This window comes from Bos javanicus, chromosome 14 (assembly GCF_032452875.1).
Source record: "Bos javanicus breed banteng chromosome 14, ARS-OSU_banteng_1.0, whole genome shotgun sequence".
Classification (NCBI taxonomy): Eukaryota; Metazoa; Chordata; class Mammalia; order Artiodactyla; family Bovidae; genus Bos; species Bos javanicus.
Window position 1 is genome coordinate 73,456,986 of NC_083881.1, and position 19,474 is coordinate 73,476,459.

At 36.9% G+C, this 19,474-nt stretch overlaps 1 protein-coding gene and 1 long non-coding RNA gene across 3 annotated transcripts; one reads left to right on the forward strand and one right to left on the reverse strand.

Moving 5' to 3' along the window:
* Positions 1-79: 79 nt before the first annotated feature.
* On the reverse strand, positions 80-16,772 carry OTUD6B (OTU deubiquitinase 6B). 2 transcript variants are annotated; one of them, XM_061439407.1, is made up of 7 exons: positions 16,578-16,772; positions 15,788-15,939; positions 13,247-13,327; positions 7,226-7,538; positions 5,578-5,639; positions 3,329-3,435; positions 80-2,641 (listed from the first exon to the last, which is right to left on the reverse strand). In XM_061439407.1, exons 1-7 carry the CDS (start codon positions 16,657-16,659, stop codon positions 2,557-2,559), a joined length of 882 nt encoding a protein of 293 aa, XP_061295391.1. In that variant the 5' UTR covers positions 16,660-16,772; the 3' UTR covers positions 80-2,556. The 2 variants fall into 2 exon arrangements, with proteins under 2 accessions (XP_061295391.1, XP_061295392.1); XM_061439408.1 differs by having other exon boundaries at positions 5,578-5,636; positions 16,578-16,757.
* Positions 16,773-16,855: 83 nt separating this feature from the next.
* Positions 16,856-17,431, forward strand: LOC133260736 (uncharacterized). Its single transcript, XR_009740945.1, has 2 exons — positions 16,856-17,043; positions 17,152-17,431. It is a non-coding gene; the product is annotated as an uncharacterized LOC133260736 (long non-coding RNA).
* The last annotated feature ends 2,043 nt before the right edge of the window (positions 17,432-19,474 follow it).

Sequence of the window (19,474 nt, forward strand, 5' to 3'; positions counted from 1 at the left end):
AAAACTAAATAAAATTCTCAAAAAGTTTTCTCTACTTCTATATTCTAAAAGTATTAAAGAATAACAATTTGAACAATGCTGATTTAATTCATCTTTTATTTTTTCTTTTAGCAAACGTTTAGATAATATGGACAAAATTGTACTGTTAACTATAGTTACACATCCTTATTTGCTTTATATGTTATAAACATACTTAAGCAGATAAATTCACTGAAGTAAATTAGACATATTCCAGAACTCTGACACATACTTTTCTAAGTCAGGACAAAAGAAAGCTTATCAGATTTTCCTACAAGATCAGCATCATACAGCAAACTAAACTAGTATATGCTGCTTTTAACTTAATACGTGCCATTTTTCAGACTTTAATTTTAGGTCACAGCTAAAATAATTTTTATCTCAAGTTTTATGAAAGAACAGAAGCTGAAACATACAAATCCTGTCCATAACCATATTGGCCATTTAAAAATAAAAAATATACCTATAATCAAGAAAATTCTATTCACCCTGCTAGAAAAAAAAAAGCCAATAAGTTATTTTACAATACTTTAAGTATAGTGGGAATTTACAATAACTAGATTTCACTGTATCTTATTTTATTGCTTAATGCTTCTCTTTTAATTTTAAAGTAACAGATTATCCACCGCCCCTCCTTTGCAAAGAAATCCAGATCCAGCATTACAAAACAAGCAGGCTTCAGAATATATTTTGCTTAGCAGGCAGAATGGTTCTTAATCTTTGCAAGTGTATAATACTTTCATGCAGTATTTATCTGCTCAAGAGTTCCACACACTGTTGCCTGCTGAATACATAACACTGATACCCTGTTTTTTATGTTATAAAACCCAGTTGTTGTTACTTAGTTATCCAGGCGTGTCCAACTCTGTGACACCACAGACTATACAGCCCACCAGGTTCCTCTGTCCATGGAATTTTCCAGGCAAGATTACTGGAATGGGTTGCCATTTCCCATTACAGGGGACCTTCCCGACCCAGGGATCAAACACTGGTCTCCATATCTCCTGCATTGCAGGTGGATTCTTTACCACTGAGCCACTGGGGAAGCACATAAAACCCAGAATTTACTTAGAAAAATTAGTTGCATTCATGGAGAAAAAATTCAAACTTTATATACACTTGATGTAAAATGTTATTAGTTACTTATCTGAGAAAAACAGATCAACCAAAAAGGTCTCATTAGCATAAAACCCCTTACATAACAAATTATCACAAACATTTGTACATATGGGTGTACCATCTTCTTAAAATAATTTTATAAATAACTTAAAATCTGATCTGACAAATCATTCAACTGAAAAGTACTGTACTGATTTTATTATACAGTCTTGACTCAACAGTGGCTTTCAGCTTTATCCGTATATATAAAACATAAAAATTCCCAGATATTTGAAACAAATATTTTCAAATATTTGAGGAAAGATAAAATTAATAAGGCTAATAAAATAGTAAGTAACAAAGGCTTTCCCTAATCCTAGAGAATGAAGCAAAAAGAGAGACCTTATGAGACAAATTGGAAAAGAAGAATTTGAAGTAAATTTGGCCTTGGACCCTTTCACAAATTTACAAATTGCTACTCCTTCAATTTGCACAAGTTAAAGAATAACAGAAGCTAATAACTATTTCTCAGTGGAAAAGGGTGCAAGGAAAGCAAAGCAGCTGAGTAGTGATGGAGAAAGTACAACAAAGAATATAAAAATTTATAGTTAAGATAATCAAGAAATGATGTTGTCACAACCATTCTGAAGTTGAGAAATAACACGGAATAATCAATGAATTAGAAAAGCAATAATGTGCTGCATCTTTTAAAGTTATATACAAATAAAAGACTTATTTTTATTTTTATTAAAGCAACCTTCTTAGCTGCACTTTGATGGGGTTACAAAAATGTCACAGCATCAACCTAAAGGGGTGGGAAGGGTAGGGATGGGAGGGAGGTTCCAGAGGGAAGGGCTATATGTATACGTAGGGCTGATTGATGTTGTTACATGGCAGAAACCAACACGTTCTAAAGCAATTATCCTCCAATTAAAAATAAATGTTAAAAAGTCACAGCATTAATCCCATCAACAGCAATGTTACTGCAATCGAATTATTTATAAACATTAATTAAATTTGTTATCACCATCACATTATTGCAATGTCAAAGAGACTGAGTCATTTCACTTCTTCACGAAAATTTACATTGATATGGTTACTGAAAGCTTTCAGTAATAAGGAGGAAAAAAAATTTTTTAACAACTTCAACACAGAATAGAATGTTCAGAATCTTATATTTAATAAAAATATCAACAATCAGGGTACCATCTTGGTCTATAAATGATATTCTCCACAAAGAACTTACAAGTGTTTTTTAAAACACCATTAAGGGGACACTGGTTAAAGTTTCTCTCGGACACGTTTTTTTAAAACCTATTAGTAGCTTTGCCATAAAACTCTTTTAAGGTAGTTGTGTTTTTTCAGAAACACTGAGAATAATCCAATACTTGGTATTAATACTCAGATCAGCACACTGACATAATAGCAACATTTTATAGACTAGCTGCAATTTTCAGTAGCTGTGTTCACCAACCGTGTAACAGAATTGTAGTGTTCTCCTAAGCCATATGCATGTCTCATATAACTGAAATGGAAAAAGGAGAAATAAGTAATTTAGACAAAAGTATTTCACTGTATATAAATGTTTTATGTATTTAAAACCAAGTACTCTGAATTAATCACTTCACAGCAGTATCATTCAATAGACTTCACTACTTAAAACTTTAACACCATTTAAAAAGCATCATCAGTGAGTAAAATATGGTTCAATAACTCTGCTGAGGTTGTCCGGTAAAACACAATCATTAGAGTGAAAAAAAAGACTGAGATGGCGAATTCTCCATGCTGTGTTTCAGAGAACTCTCAATTATGTAAAATACTTTGACAATATGAAGAAAAAAATCTCTAAAGAATAAACAATAAGGCAACATGAGTGTATTTCAGCTTTTACACTTGCTAAAACTTTTAGCATTATTAATGTCAAACCAGAAAAACATTAAAAATAATCCTAAAATTTTGTAACCTTTAGAAATGACTTTATTCTTAACACATACATAAGAATAAATCACAAAAGGTTTTAACAGTTATCTAAACCATGTATTTTGACAATGCTTTCTAATTCTGTAATTGCCTTTAACATGAAATAAGCATAATTAATGCTGCTGAAAATAGACTTGTTTTGATTAATCAACATACATAACCTAAAATTTTTCATAATCCCTTTTGTCTTAATTATGAAAAATATTAACATCAGGAATTTCTAGGTACTTACACAAGTATTAATGGATTTTCTGGATATTCTTCACCAACTACTATAGGAGGAGAATCTGCCTGTATTATCTCTATTGGTGTTCGTAAAATGTGAGACAGGGCTCTTAGCTATAAAAGACAAAATGGAAACTATATATATACATATATAAGAGAAATAGAGGTAAATCTTATTCAAATCATAAACTACTGAGTTGATGCATGAACAGGGCAACCAGTCAGAGCAGGCATCTACTTCTATTCCTTAATACACATCAAGAGCTCAGTAAAAGGGCACGGAATAGAGGGCACAAAACAAGCTCTGGACATCTTAGCATCCCATCTGCTGCTGCTGCTGCGTGTCCAACTCTGTGCAGCCCCTTAGACGGCAGCCCACCAGGCTCCGCCGTCCCTGGGATTCTCCAGGCAAGAACACTGGAGTGGGTTGCCATTTCCTCCTCCAATGCAGGAAAGTGAAAAGTGAAAGTGAAGTCACTCAGTCATGTCTGACCCTCAGCAACCCCATGGACTGCAGCCCACCAGGCTCCTCCGTCCATGGGATTTTCCAGGCAAGAGTACTGGAGTAGGGTGCCATTGCCTTCTCCCAGCATCCCATCTAAGTCTTCAGAAATCATACACAGAATTTCTCTTTAATAATTTAAATTTACTCCATTGTGAAAACAGCAACTCTTATTTCAAATGAATTCACAAATGATTTAAGAGAAAATGTCCTTCAAAAGATGTTTAAAGGTTTTTCTCAATTTAAAAAGAGTCACTTATGTCTCTAGAACTCACATTGATTTGAGATTCTTATTAAAAGTTCAAGCACCTTTAATTACTCCTAATGTAGTCACAAAGCTAACCTTCCCAAGTTTCAAAGACCCAGGAGAGGCATATACAGCATTAAGGCATATAAAACAAGTTCCCTCTGGTGGCTGAGAAGAGGTACAAACACAGGACTGCTAAGAAAAACACTTTGATGAAGCAATCATGTCCTATCTTCAAATTTAACTCTTGAAGTGAAATATTCAGAGCCACAAACTATTTGAGATGGCTAATCATCATTACCAGAGAAGGCAATGGCACCCCACTCCAGTACTCTTGCCTGGAGAATCCCATGGATGGAGGAGCCTGGTAGGCTGCAGTCCATGGGGTCGTGAAGAGTCGGACGCGACTGAGCAACTTCACTTCCACTTTTCACTTTCATGCACTGGAGAAGGGAATGGCAACCCACTCCAGTGTTCTCGCCTGGAGAATCCCAGGGGCGGTGGAGCCTGGTGGGCTGCCATCTATGGGGCCACACAGAGTCGGACACAAGTGAAGCAACTTAGCAGCAGCAGCAATCATCATTACACAGTAATATTAATAATACTGTTAGATTCATCCATGTAGCACTTTAGCTTCAAACTTCAATGCATATAGCCTTTTCTTTGTTTAATATATACAAATGAACTATCACGTACACATGGGGTTTTATTATCTTCATTCAATCATCAGGAAACTGGAGCTCAGGAGGTTGGCTGACTCCCCCAAAGTCAGAAAACTGAGAAGTAGAAGGAACCAGCACCCAGCCCCCAGACTTTCCCTGTTACTCCCTGACTTCTAACACCCCAAGCTACCTCATCACCACCTGCACACTGAGGGGTTTTATTTTCCTTTAATGAAACAAAGATAACAGTTAAGATAAATAATTAGAGCTTTAAAAAAAATCATTATTAACTCCCTACAAATGACTAACATATTTCCTTGTAAGTAAATTTTAATGCATTAAATATTGCTTTCAAATCAGTCAGTATCAACTAGGAACTCAAGACACAATTGTAATAGATGTGTTATGGTAGGATTTGACCTATAATCTCACATTAAAATATTGTTTTCTATTTCTGACGTTTTCCAATGTGATTTTCATCTTGGGTAAAATTTTACTGTATTTGAGAAAATCTTCACTTTCATAAGTCCATAAACTCAAATATATTGCCTGTAGCAAGATCACAAACGGAAAAATGCAGACATAACACTAGCTTCACCAACTCACAGACCAAACACTGGGCTATTTAAAATTAAATAGTGCCTCAGTTCCCAAAGGTACATAATTAAATTAAAGGCCTAAGAATATTAACTCCTTATATCAATGTTTTATCAGTAGAGAAATAGCAAATAAATAAAGAAAAGGAATTGTCGAAGAAAAATTTGGATCACCTGAAAAATATGTCTAAAAACTACAGAAGGGATTTAAAAATAATTTAACAATTTCACGATGAATAACAAACTTACCTCAAGTTGACCCCCCCAAGCAGCTGTGTTTACAATATCATCACAATACTTTCCAAACTCTTCTGTTGGAAACAGATCAGAATACAGCACTTTTTAGAATTCATATTAGATCCCTTTTATAACTCCCACAATGCCTGATGAAACTGCCCAAGTTACGAACTTCCTCCTTCTCCACCTATATCCTCCAGAATTTAATCCATTTCCCAAATCCAAACTTAACTCACTCCAACTTTCCATCTAAGAGCAAAGCAATTCATCTCTGTTTCTCTCCCTCAACCTGAAGTCTAGCAATCTCAACTAAATTATAAGCCTACCTCTCTCTTGATCCAAGCACTGACCCCCAAAACTGCCACCACATTCACACTGTAAAATCCAAATCTGCATCTGAAAGAATATGCTAAAAGATTAAAAGATGCATCCTCTGTAAAACGGGCTTCACTATAAAACCCTATAAGAAATGTGAGAAGAGAATTAAAGTACAAATGAGTTGAAACTCCTTTCCCGTGACTATTTGATGACAGTGACAGTGACATCAAACAGTGCCTACATATTTTGGAAATATTTATTATTCTAGCCAAAAAAAGCTCTTCCTGTATCAGGCTTGAGAGGAGGTAGAAGACCTAACTTCAGAGTTTATAATGGCATATCTTGAGCATACACACTGCTGTTATACAGAAAGTTAAAGTCAGAAAAAACACTAATACCCTTGGTGTTTAGAGGAAGAGGAAAAAAAAATATGGGCATCTAGGAGAAAACACGTCCCGTGTGCCCATCTTATTCACTGTCTCACATTCCCAGTGATGAGAACAGTGCATCAGCATGCTGCGGCCCTCAATAAACATTGACTGAAGGACTGGGGATAATTACAGCTTTTGTCTTTTTCTTTGATTCACCAAGCTGAGGTATCACCTCCTCTCCCCTGCCCTACAACTAGCACAGCTGGGGACTTCATTAAACAAAAGTCAACCCTAGCCTTCCCCTCTTCAACCCACCCTGAACATACGACTTACTCTCAGGGAATACTGCCACGTCTGCTGTCTTATTTCAAGGACTAACTTTTTCTCCCTTACTCCCCTTTCGCTTTCAGAAACTTTTCAAATTTTTACTTGTTTCCTCCTTTATTTGCTAGTTATGCATTTTTTTTAACTTTCCCAACTATCAAAGATATTATACAGAATAATAAGGCAGGTTTTGCAGTCAAATTCCGCCTGAATATTATGACTTATCAAAAATAAAATTAAATCTTCCAAAGTACAGGATAAGAGGAGGAATTAGTTTTCCTAACCATTCTCTACTGATCATCTTTAGACCCGATACTTGCAGAGACTAGACAAAGCTTAACTTTGTGAAATATGAACTTATTTACACACTTTTTAAACTAGTAATACGAACCCTATTCCTATTTTTATCTTAAGATTAATATTTCAACTACAAAATAGTTAAGTACTTAAAAAGATCTTGATAAACAAAAATGTGCTCTCATCTACTAAAGTCATAGAAAATAATTTGCCTAAATGTTAGATGTTTTTCCCCCCATAGGACTATTCAGGCTTTCTTTTTTTTTTCATTCTCAGTTACAGAAAACACTTTACTTAATAACCATCACAGCTACAACAGCAACAAGACGTAGCAGAGAAAAATAAATTACCTGGAGTATACATTTCTCCTGTATTAGGATTTGTTAAAAATGGCAGAAAGTCTTCCACATGACTCTGCATATAGTTAGCAGTCTGACATCTTAAGGCAGCCACAGTCAGAACGCCGTTCTGCTCTTTCAGCTGATCTTCAATGGCTCTATACATACAGTGCCCATCAGATGGAATCTGTTTAATTTCCAACTGTCTAGCTGCCAATATTTGAGCAAGTTTTTCACTTTCTACATGTCTAGCTCCGGTTAAGTTTTCAATTTCAGCTTCGGCTATCCTTTCTTCCCGCTCCTTTTCCAATGCAGCCTTTTTGTCCTATGCAGAGGGTAAAATGTAGGAAAGTTAATTCCTAATAATTAAGACTCATTTACATTTATCATGGGGACAGAAATATAAGATTCTCAAAAACATTTTTCTCCCTTCTCCCACAAGCACTATGAGATAGATGATCTCATCACCTGTAGAATTTTCTATACTGTGAACTCTTCTAAAGGCAAACAATATTTCTCATCTGTGCGTATCCAGCACTGAGCTCTGTCTTGGAACAAAAGAAGGCTCTCAAATTTTTCTGTGAAGTCTGTCTGAAACTACATGCCAAGTTTCTAAAAACTTGACTTACTGATTTCAAAGTACTATGGTAGATTGAGCTGTCCTAGGCCTTAAAGTAACATCATTATCATACTTAAGTCCAAGCTTTGTAACTTATTATTCCACCAGTGAGGTCTTAATGTGCTAGATCACCAGTTCATGAGCAAGGCATTACTTTGCTCAGGTCTTTAGAAGGGTATAGCAGCTCTACTTAGCTGGCATTTAACAAAAATGTCCACATACAAACACACACACATTTAGCTTAAGTAACAGATAAAAACATTCTTCTCTATTAAAAAAAATTATTACAGATAATCTAAAGTCCCCCTTAAGGACCACTGCCAATCTCTCAGGGCCTGCTCTAGAGATCTGATACGTATCCCTCTATAGGTTTTTTTCCTATGCATTTTAATAAATACAGATGTACTCATAGAAAATCTATAGAAAACAGTATTTTAACAAAAGTGCTATCATACATTACATTCTTCAACTTGCTTTCCTTCTATTCAAATTTCCTAAGAAATCTTCCCATGCCAACATATGCAAAGATGGGATGAGGAGAAGGTTAAGAGAGATTTATGACATGAAGGATGGATAGGAAGTAGAGTGGGAAGGCTAGGAAAAAGAGAGAAAATTCCTGACACTTGGAATAACAAGGATCAAAAGACAGAAAGCACTGTATGCTTCATTCATGGCTGAACACAGTTCATATAGCTAGAATACCAGAGAAAAGTGTCAAGAGATGAGGTGGGAGGCGAAAGACGGTGCATAGTTAATAATATGAAAGTCTACGCATACATAGTTCAAAAAGCACCAGAAGGACATCCATACAACAGTGCTTTTCTCTGGATGGTAGGGTTACAAAGTAAGTTTTGTTTTGTGTGTGAGCCTGCATGTGTGTGTGTGTGAACATGTTTCCGAATCCCCACGGTTCCTTTTGGGTACCACGGTATCTTCCCAGGTGGCTCAATGGTAAAATGTCAATGCAGGAGATGGGATTCGATCCCTGGGTCAGGAAGATCCCCTGGAAGAGGAAATGGCAACCCACTCCAGTACCCTTGCCTGGAAAATTCCACAGACAGAAGAGCCTGGCAGGCTACAATCCATAGGGTCACAAAGCATCAGACACAACTGAGCACGCAGCACATGTGCCTGCCTGTGCGTGTGAACAGCTCTCTAGCTGTCCATGGTATGTTTTATTTGTATGCTGAGAGCAAATATTTTCAACTTAAGAGAATAAAAAGTTAAACTACATTCTATAAATTTTGATGTACTGATAGCAAACTACAGTGAAGGATTTGGATAAACCAAGAAAAAGAAGATACAGGTAAAAATTTTTATATCCCCAGCTCTAACCTTTCCTTAAGGGCAGAAAATATGAATGGAAAGGCAAATTTCAATTTGATTTAATGCCACCTGCTTCTACTATATGCTTGTTATATGCCATGCCAGATAAAGCTAGTGCTTCCTAAGTTACCTGATTCAAAAGCACATTATCTTAATAAAACATATACCTATTTAAATGTTTTCTTTCCAACTCAAACCATGCCAAAAGTAACATGATACAATTTATTTCACAGCATATCTGCAAGTGTGGATCACAGTGGCATAAAACCTTAAAACACAAGGTGGCACTATTACTTTAAAAGACCACAGAAAACACTTTTCAGAGAGGAGAGGAAGAATAAGCACCGTGAATATCATCTAAGCCAAAACCCCTCATTTTCCTCTTCTGAGGAAAGGAAGATTTCCAAAACAGCATGAAGAAAGATTTCCAAAGGCCTTAGAGTTGGTTAGAAGCTGAGCAGGGACCAGGGACAACACAGAGAGCTCCTTCTATCCAGGCACCTGAATCAAAGCTGGAGCAGATGGGAGCTGGAGTTAATGATGTCAAGCACTACCGGAAAACTGGAACTTTACACGATCTGTAAAACCTTAAGTTAAGCCTCTAAAATACTCATCCAAGAATCTCATTTTTTTTCCCTCATGCTCTGCTTCAATATTACAAAGCAACTGTATTTCCTTTCCAGGACACCAGGTAAAAAACACACAGGATTGTTTTCCCAACATTCTTCTACTATATGAAGTTTTCCAACGGCAGTTTTCCATGGCATGAGCAATTTTCATTTTACAGCCCTAGTCCTGGAGATAGAACGGCATCAATAAACTCTAATGAAAATGTATGTAAGATGAAAATAGCACAATAGCACAATAACTCAAAAATACACTCTCAGTAAAACTCGAGTCATTCTGGTATAGCAACAGCAAAAACAAATCTGAAGATAAATCTTAAGAGCTGGGAACTAGTGCAGCAGTTGTATACTTTTAGCATGCCACTGAGACAACTTGAGCCTCCTCAGCTTTCTCATTTATAATATAAAGAAACTGAAGGAGATCTCATTCCAGCTCTCAAATTTCAAATTTTTGGAACCCAGTTCTACGTTCTATTTCAGGCTGTTTCTACCATACCAATGAGTTTTCACTGAAGCTGTCTGAGATAAATAAAATACTCCCTATGCTTTTCTAAATTGAAAATATGGGATTTGCTCTTAAGATATCCCAGTAATAAATCTGCATAAAATTTTGCATGTTTTTCTACCAGAGAGTTGTATCTCTCCCAAAGATAAACATCATTAGTTAACTGACTTTTCATTCCTTGGTGCCTCTGGGTGGGCAGGAGTGGGGAGTAGGGTGGGAAGTAGTTCAATCTAAGTCTAAGACCCAATTATCTACCCTTGTTTTCAGGTCCCATTTTCTCAAATACTATAAACTCAGTGTTTTCTGCTCCAAAATCCTATTAACACAACAAAGCAGGAAGAAACTTTGGGCCTTACTTATGTGGGTGTTTTCTCTGTCAAGTGTTGACTTGGCAGAGAAGTGTTGCCAATCTGCTGACTATAAAAATATACATTTTTTGACACTTTAGCTGGAAAAAGTATGCATTTCAGCTATGCAATATTTTAGAAGTAACAAAACGTTTGAGAAAGGTAAGCCTTTGTTTTGTTGCCTAAGGGACAAGGTAGAGTGAACAAATTTTGATAGAAAGGAGTTGTATCGTTTTCTAGAACTAAATAGTTGCTACTCTAATAAGATACAGGGGCTTCCATGGTGGCTCAGACAGTAAATAGTCTGTCTGCAATGCAGGAGACCTGGGTGGGAAAGATCCCCTGGAGAAGGAAATGGCAACCCATTCCAGTATTCTTGCCTGGGAAATCCCAGAGGAGCCTGGCGGACTGCAGTCCATGGTGTTGCAAAGAGTTGGACACGACAATGACTGAGCACACACACTCTAAGTTATGTATATACTATATACTACTATACACTAAGCAGAGTCAATTCCAGCAAATATTTTGTTATGCAAAATTTCTGCCCTTCACTTCTGACCTATAGAAAATAGATGACAATTATAAGACTATAACAGAAAGAACATATGTCGTTAAGTAGAGAGCTGGTGAATTAGATAACCTCTGCTGCTGCTAGGTCACGTCAGTCGTGTCCGACTCTGTTCGACCCCATAGACGGCAGCCCACCAGGCTCCCCCGTCCCTGGGATTCTCCAGGCAAGAACACTGGAGTGGGTTGCCATTTCCTTCTCCAATGCATGAAAGTGAAAAGTGAAAGTGAAGTCGCTCAGTCCTGTCCGACTCTTAGCGACCCCATGGACTGCAGCCTACCAGGCTCCTCCATCTATGGGATTTTCCAGGCAAGGGTACTGGAGTAGGTCACCAGTGCCTTCTCCAAGATAACCTCTAAGATACCATAAAACCTAAATTTCTATGAAGTCTATGAAGTTCACAATAATTACTCAAGAATAAAATTTTACATTAGTACAAGAAATGCTTGACAATTTGCAACTTAAGCAACTTTCAAACAAATTGTCTTAGGTTGAATTTCTTAAGCGGTACACGATGCAGTGCTTAAACACAGTGCAAACAGTATCATTTGTTGGCCCAGCATTCTTCAGGCCTTGTGTTAGGGCTCTGGAAACAGTAAATTATTTAACATTCACAATAACTCTATGAAGTAGGTACTATTTTCTCCTATTGTATACATGGGCTTCCTTGGTGGCTCAGATGGTAAAGAATCTGCCTGCAATGCTGGAGACCCGGATTCAATCCCTGGGTCAGGAAGATCCCCTGGAGAAGGGAGTATCAACCCACTCTGGTATTCTTGCCTTTAAAATTCCATGGACAGAGAAGTCTGGAGGGCTACAGTCCAAGGGGTGGCAAAGAGTCCAAAGGATCAGACACGGCTGAGCAACTAACACTTCCACTGTCATTTCATACATATGAAACTAAGGCTTAGAAAGGTTAAGAATCTTATCCAAACCACCACAGTGGGATTAAAATCTCCACCTGACTGACATCAATTCCATATGCAATTAAATGTACATACTAAATTATATTTACTACTAAATTATAAGATACAAGCTAGTTTAAAAATAAACATTTAAATTCTAGAAAACATTGTATTAATAAAAACAATATTTGAGAATAAAAAGACTGGATTTAAACTTCTTGTTCTTTTTCAAAGTGAAAAGCCCTTTCCTATCTAATTGCATTCCCATAATTTTGATATCATAAACTTATTACATCCAATAAATCAGTTTCCTTATAGCTCTTTGATGATGCAAAATTTCATTCTCCCATTTGTTTTTGTGCAAGATGTCTCACTTACTCCAAATAGCCTAACTAAATAATTATATTTCCACCAAATACCAACTATTTAACACGTAGCAGAGTGAATCTTTCCTTCTCTAAATTTTCATCACAACTAACCAATACATATATAACTACATAATCCTGTTAATTTTCTAGGTTCAAATTCTTCTTTTACCACTTAATATCATAGTTTTTAACCAAAACTGTACATCAGAATCACCTGCGCTCACACTCTTCAGATTCTAAATTAAGTCTGGAATAATATATTTGTAAAAAATATCCTTTTCACACCCCCTTTCCTAGATCCACCCTCCTATGAGAACTGCAGACTGGACATATGCCTATTTTCTTATCTATAAAATGAGGATAAGAAATCCTACTTCACAGGATTACTGTCAAGACTAAATGAGATTTCATATAATCTAAAGCCTAATAATAGGGCTTCCCTGGTGGCTCAGAAAGTAAAAGTGTCTGCCCGCAATGTGGGAGACCTCGGTTCAATCCCTGGGTTGGGAAGATCTCGTGGAGAAGGAAATGGCAATCCACTCCAGTATTCTTGCCTGGAGAATCCCAAAGACGGAGGAGCCTCGTAGGCTACAGTCTACGGGGTCGCAAAGAGTTGGACACGACTGAGCGAGTTCACTTCAAAGCCTAATAAATGTTAGTTTAGGTCCTTTGGCAAGGGAATTCCCTTTTTTTTTCTATTCCCTTCCAATACAACACCTAAGATAGTATTACACATACAGCACTAATAAATACTAGGCGACTTTCATACCCGTCTCTTTTGTGCTTTTGATATCCGAAGTGGCTGATTCTCAAGAACCAAGTTTGAAATATTAACAGCAACAGAATCGATCTAAAGGAAACAAAAAACATTACCAAGTTAAGGAAAAATACCTTTAAGTTATTATTCAAAGTATTAGATTATTAAATTATTATTGCAAATCACATATTATGTGTCATTCCACAATTCAAATCTGAATAACAGCACTAGATACAATACTAAATGACATGCTTGTATATACTTTCTCTATATTTTAGAGAGAATTTGTCAGGTTCCCAAGAACTTTCCTTATAGCTCTACCAAGACAATGCTTATTTCTGCATGGTTTCCTTCCTTCTCAGAATGCCTACTCCATTCGTATAAATACTTCCTACAAGTGCCAATTCATTCAGCGCGCCACCCTTCCCATCTCTAAATGTTTTACTTTATAGAACATATAAAGTAATATATTACCGTGCTGGCTCAGTTTATACTACTTTCATAACCTCAAAAGTGGGGGCAAAGGCCTTCCTCCATCATAATTAGCCAGAACCTGAGCAGCAATGCTTCTTGACCCTAGTAGAAATTTATTAATTTATAGTTATCATTAAAACATTACAACCAGTCTGAATCATCAAATGACTGTTATATGTTTGCTAAAGAAAACAGATGTTAGACTTATTTACTATCAGGATTAACAGCTAGTATTTTATTACCACAACTATATATTAAGCTAGTTTTTAGGTGACCCATACATGGAACATATCAAAGCCTCTAATAACAAGAGTCAGCAGTCTCTACATCTCTTTGGCCCAAATGATGAAAATGTCAAAATAAGATTAAGACTTCAAAGAGTGAAATAGGATTCTTACAGTTTTTCAGAGGAATGTGCTAAAATTTAACAAACTGCCATACTGAAGGCAAGATACAAAGAAACAACTGGGGAAAAAAAGAGAAAGAAATGACAAAAGAATTCAGATGACATTCTAGAAGAAAACAAGTTTCAGTTAAAATTAAAAAAAGATAATAGTTCAAAGTAGGAGGGGAGTTTGTATTTTAACAGTTGGACAATATGTAGCTTAACAATCAAACATTTTTCACCTTCGAAACCTAGGAAAGAAATCTCACAATTGAAGGGCCTGAAACTAAACTATCTCACTAATAGAAAAGATATGGAGATAATTAGGAATGCCATGACTCTAACAATACAAACATGTGGAAGCATGCTTTGTTACTTGGATTTTAATAAAGTGTCTTAAATGCAAGGAAGGCCAGGATCTTGATGAATGGCAAAAAAACTTCAAGAAAATAAAATTAAGTTCAATACCTGTAAATTAGTATAAACAAGCCATTTTCCCTGTCAACAGCAGACCAAAAATAAACCAAATAAAATTTATTTATGGTAGATAAAGTCTTGGGCTTCCCTTATAGCTCAGTTGGTAAAGAATCTGCCTGCAATGCAGGAGACCTGGGTTCGATTCCTAGGTTGGGAAGATCCCCTGGAGAAGGAAATGGCAACCCACTCCAGTATTCTTGTCTGGAGAATCCCACGGACAGAGGAGCCTGGCAGGCTACAGTCCATGGGGTCACAAGAGTTGGACCCGACTTAGCGACTTCACTACGACTACTACTACTAGATAAAATCTTGCACAGACATAAGAACTTTTCAACTATCGAAAATGAGAGTGAGATTAGGGAGTCTATGATATTTGACATCTAAAACCCATGAAATAAATTATCACTCCAGATAAAAATTATAACAGAATTCAGTATTTACCTTCTGGAGTAAGACAGCTCTAAATTTGAATTCGGGCTTTGGTACTTAACAGTTGTTATAAATTTAGAAGGAAGTTTTTAATCTATCTGAATCTGTCTCCCACTTTAAAAATGGGATTATCTACACTTACTTCAGAGGTAACACTGACTAGTGTGTTATTGTGAGAATTATCTGAGAAAATGAATGCAATATGTTAAACAAAGTATGTGGCATACAAAACACTGTGCAGCTATAATGATGAAATATGTATTGGCTAAACTGATGACAGTTAACATGCTCCAATTTACCCAAGAAACATCAGTACATTTCTATTTATTACAACTTGCTCATAAAGCACTTTCATAACTTAAAAAATGATGTCACATTTATTCTATTTCTTAGAAAAATCTTGTGCTTAAACAGCAGTAGTATTTGTATCATATATGTGAAGAAATTGATGCTCGAGAAGATTACGTAAATTTGCCCAGGTTCAAATACTACTTAATAGCAATTCTGACACTAGGAGACTGGTCTTCCACATTCTTTTGGTAAAGCTTCCTCTAGCCCATTTTATGAATCTGTTCATCTTTGGGGCAGTAGACTTTCTTTGCTGACCTTCCTTAAAAAACACACTACCATATAAATCTGATCACAAAAATAACAATGAAAGGTGATGCCTGAGCATGACTAAGTGCCTTCTTTCCCTCCGGTTTTACGATTTCATAGTTAACCGTGTAACAGAAGTGGCCGACTGTTTTCCGATGTTGTAGACAAGGAGAAACATTAATTTCACATACTTTACTCTCTTTAGAAGTCAACTTCAACTGATCCAGCTCCTCTCTATGTTTCTGTTCCATTTCTGCTTCTAACTTAGCAACATCTTCGGTAAGTTGCTTCCTCCTCTTTTTGTCATTCCTGGGAACAGCATTCTTCATACTCTGTATTTTGGCTGAAAAGCCACCAAAATCATTACGTCAAAAACCCAGGGATTAAGAGGAAATAAGAAATAATAGCAATAAGGAGATGGTAAGAAGAAAAGGATACAGGAAAAAGGTAATTATGAAAGTAAAAAGACAAATTACAAAACAGACAGCTACAGAGAAGAGTCCAGAAGAAGCCGAGACCCTCTCTCAAAAAAAAAATAATAATAATAACATAACCGTGAGTTTGGTATGGGATGAGGAAAGGGCGGGCGGCGGGGAGGAAACTTAAACGTTTAAATCTTTCAACTATCCTTTCCGAGTCCTTAAAACTGAGGTGAGATATTTCGAAACGCACCCATTAGGGTCAAGTGTCGGTTAACTAGGGCAGGAACAGGAAAGGGGGGGCCTGAGTCCAAGGCGGTGGCTTACAAGGGTTTTCAGAAACCCGCACCCCGGCGGCCTCGCAGGATGGGGGAACGTGGTGCACCCGAAGACAGGAAGCTTTTGAAGGTCGAGGGGATTAAGGGGGCCTGGGATGTAGGTCACTGGCTACCCTGAAGAACCCTAGAAGGGTTCAGAAGTCCCTCAACGTTCCCCAGAACCGACGCGCCACGCTCCCTTCCCTGGGTCCTGGCGACTCCTGGGTTCCCCACTCCCCCGTCACCTTGCAGCTCCTTCTTCTCTTTGCGATGCCGTCTCACCAGCTGTTCCTCTTCATCAAGCTCCTCAGTCAAGATTGCCTCCATGACGGGTAGGCAGCCCAACACACGCGCTGAGAACCAGAGCCACGGCCTAGCGCCTCCTTCCACCTTTCAACCTTCACCCCGCGCGCCATTGGACGCGACTGGCATCCAGCCCCGCCTTAAGGCGGTACAGGAGCGCAAGTAAAGAGGATGCGCGTGCGCACTCCCTTGACCCGCGCTGATTGGGCGGGGCGGCGGGGTGGCTCCGTCAGCTGATGTTTGCATGTGAGCGCTAGTCTATTGGCCCTGACTTGAGGCGTGCAGAGATGACGTAGCTTGAGGCGTGCAGAGATTACGTAGAGAGGAACCGTTTTGGACGTTTGTTTTGTTCGTTAATCAAAACATCTTTCCCTTTTGGTGCCATTGTTCAGAAGAGTTGTTCAAAAGGTAAGAAAGAAAAAACATTTCAACAAAAGCTTGAATAATTCTCATTGGAAATCTTTGTGTTGATTCAGTCAAACAGTAGGGAATTAAGTTCTTTTTCTTATTTTCAAGGTCCTGATACCGTAGGTCCAAAGGAAAACAGCTAATTGAGAAAATGCCGCCTCTTGAAACGAGTATAGCGGTGGAAACAGAAGAGATAGCAAGGATTAAGTATCATATCGCACCAGAGCTTAAAGACCTATGCTTAATGATCAAAATTGCTCTTGTCGGAGCACTTGAAAAGTGTGAGAGAGCTGAGAGAACAGAAATGTTCAAGTCTGATGGGGCACAAAATCGAATTACTGAAGTGAACGCAAAACGAGAAATTTTCACAGCATGCAGAAAAAAGAAAGAAAAACAGAAAAAAGAATCAAGTAAAGAGAAGAAGGAAGACCTCGATGACCTGTCCAGGTGATAAAATCTACGCATAATAGGAATACCTGAAACAGAGGACAAAGCAAATGAAGGTCAAACTGTAATTAAGGAACTAACTGAAGAAATATTTTCAGAGTTAACAAACTAGATCTACAAGTAGAAAAGGCTCGAAGGGTGCCATTAAGTTTTAGTGAAAAGAAAGCAGTACCTAGATATATCCTGCTAGTTTTTTTAAATTGGAAGGGTAAAGAAAAAAAGTCCACAAGTATCTCAGAGAAGACAAGCCACTTATAAAAGGATGAAAGTTAGCCTGACCTCACATTTTTCCCTTGCAACTGTAAATGCCAGAAAACAATAGCTACAGTTTTCGCTCAGAGGCTCAGGATTATCCTGCTCTTTACGACCCCATGGACTGTCAGGCTCCTTGGACCGTGGGATTCTCCGAGCAGGAATAGTGGAGTGGGGTGCCATTTTCTCCTCCAGAGGATCTTCCCCACCCAAAGATGGAACAGGTGTCTCTTTTGCCTCATTCATTGGTGGCAGGTGGATTCTTTACCACGTGGGAAGCCCATCTATGGTTTTAAGGGAGAATAGTTTTGAACCAATTAGATGTCCTGACAAGTTATTTCTGTACCAAGGCAATTGGAAGCATTCACACATATGCAGAGGCTGAGAAGGTATATCTTTTAAGTACTGCCATTGAAAACTTTGTTAAGTGATGTATTGCAGCCAACAAATAACATGGATTAAAATAATAAGAGTAAGGAAGCAACGGTATAAAAAAATCGGTGTAAGATTTAGTTAAACAGCCTTAAGGTTACAATGTTACATAGAATTATAAAACTAAATGCAAACAAATATGTAAACTGGGTCTAAAATTTCAGCTTATGTCTTTATAAGCTTAAAAGGCATGCTAAATGTTCAATATGTAAAAAAAAAAAATACTGCTTTATTTTTAGCATGTAAAGATATGCATGTTCTTAAGTTAAACATGTAAAATAAAAGGACTTTGTCACTGTGGACAGAACCTGTAGAATAAAGGCATATCAAATGTTAACCTAACAAAATGGGAAAACCAGTAGTACAGTTTTATTTCCTCTAGTTTTAATTATAGGAGTGGGGAAGTAGCAAATTTGTAATGCTAATACTAGTAGTGTAAAAAACTTTATAAATCATTGATTGGGGTGGTAGTGGATTGAAACCTTATTTAAAGTACATCTTGCCTGTGGAAAATCAGTACCTACTGCTTTATGTAGTAGATCATTGTAGGTAAATTTGACAATAAATGCTACAAATAGGACATATTCAAATTGTAGGGGAAGTGGTGAAAAACAGCAAGGAAGCATTAAAATTGGCATAAAATAGATTGATACAGGTACTGCTGAGTTACCACACTCAAACTGGTTAAATATTCCTATTTTTTTAAAAGATTGAAATTGGGTCAAAAATCGATCTATAATCCTGGATACCCACATTTGTAGAAAACCGTAAAAGAGTTTAAAGGTAATGAAAACAATGAGTTATAAGGGAGCAATATTTTTATTAGACAACTCAAGCTATAACATATTTATAAAATATACTGTACAGTTAAGATGCTTTATGTGGTAGATAACATGGCATTCATTGTAAAATGAATGTTCAATGTCTTCCTATGAGTGATAGCTTTACTGATGTATACATGTTTTTAAAAATTGTACATTTATAATTGGTACACTTTATGTACTTAGAATTAGTAAAGTAATCCTTTAAAGAAAATACACATCGCAAAAACTGTTAGACTGTGACTTCAATACTTAAACCATTTAGTAAGCCAAATAAATGAAAAGTTGAGATAATTAAGTAAATAGTTTAGAGGTGTATGTGCATTTACATTATTTTCAAATTGTCCTGAAACATTTCTAAGTGATCTTATACTAGGGTGCAGAGAAAACTTTAATATATTTCTAGAAATCACAAATTATCACATTACAAAAAAACCTAGGAGCTAAGTTAAATGCTGAAAAATAACATATTTGAAAAT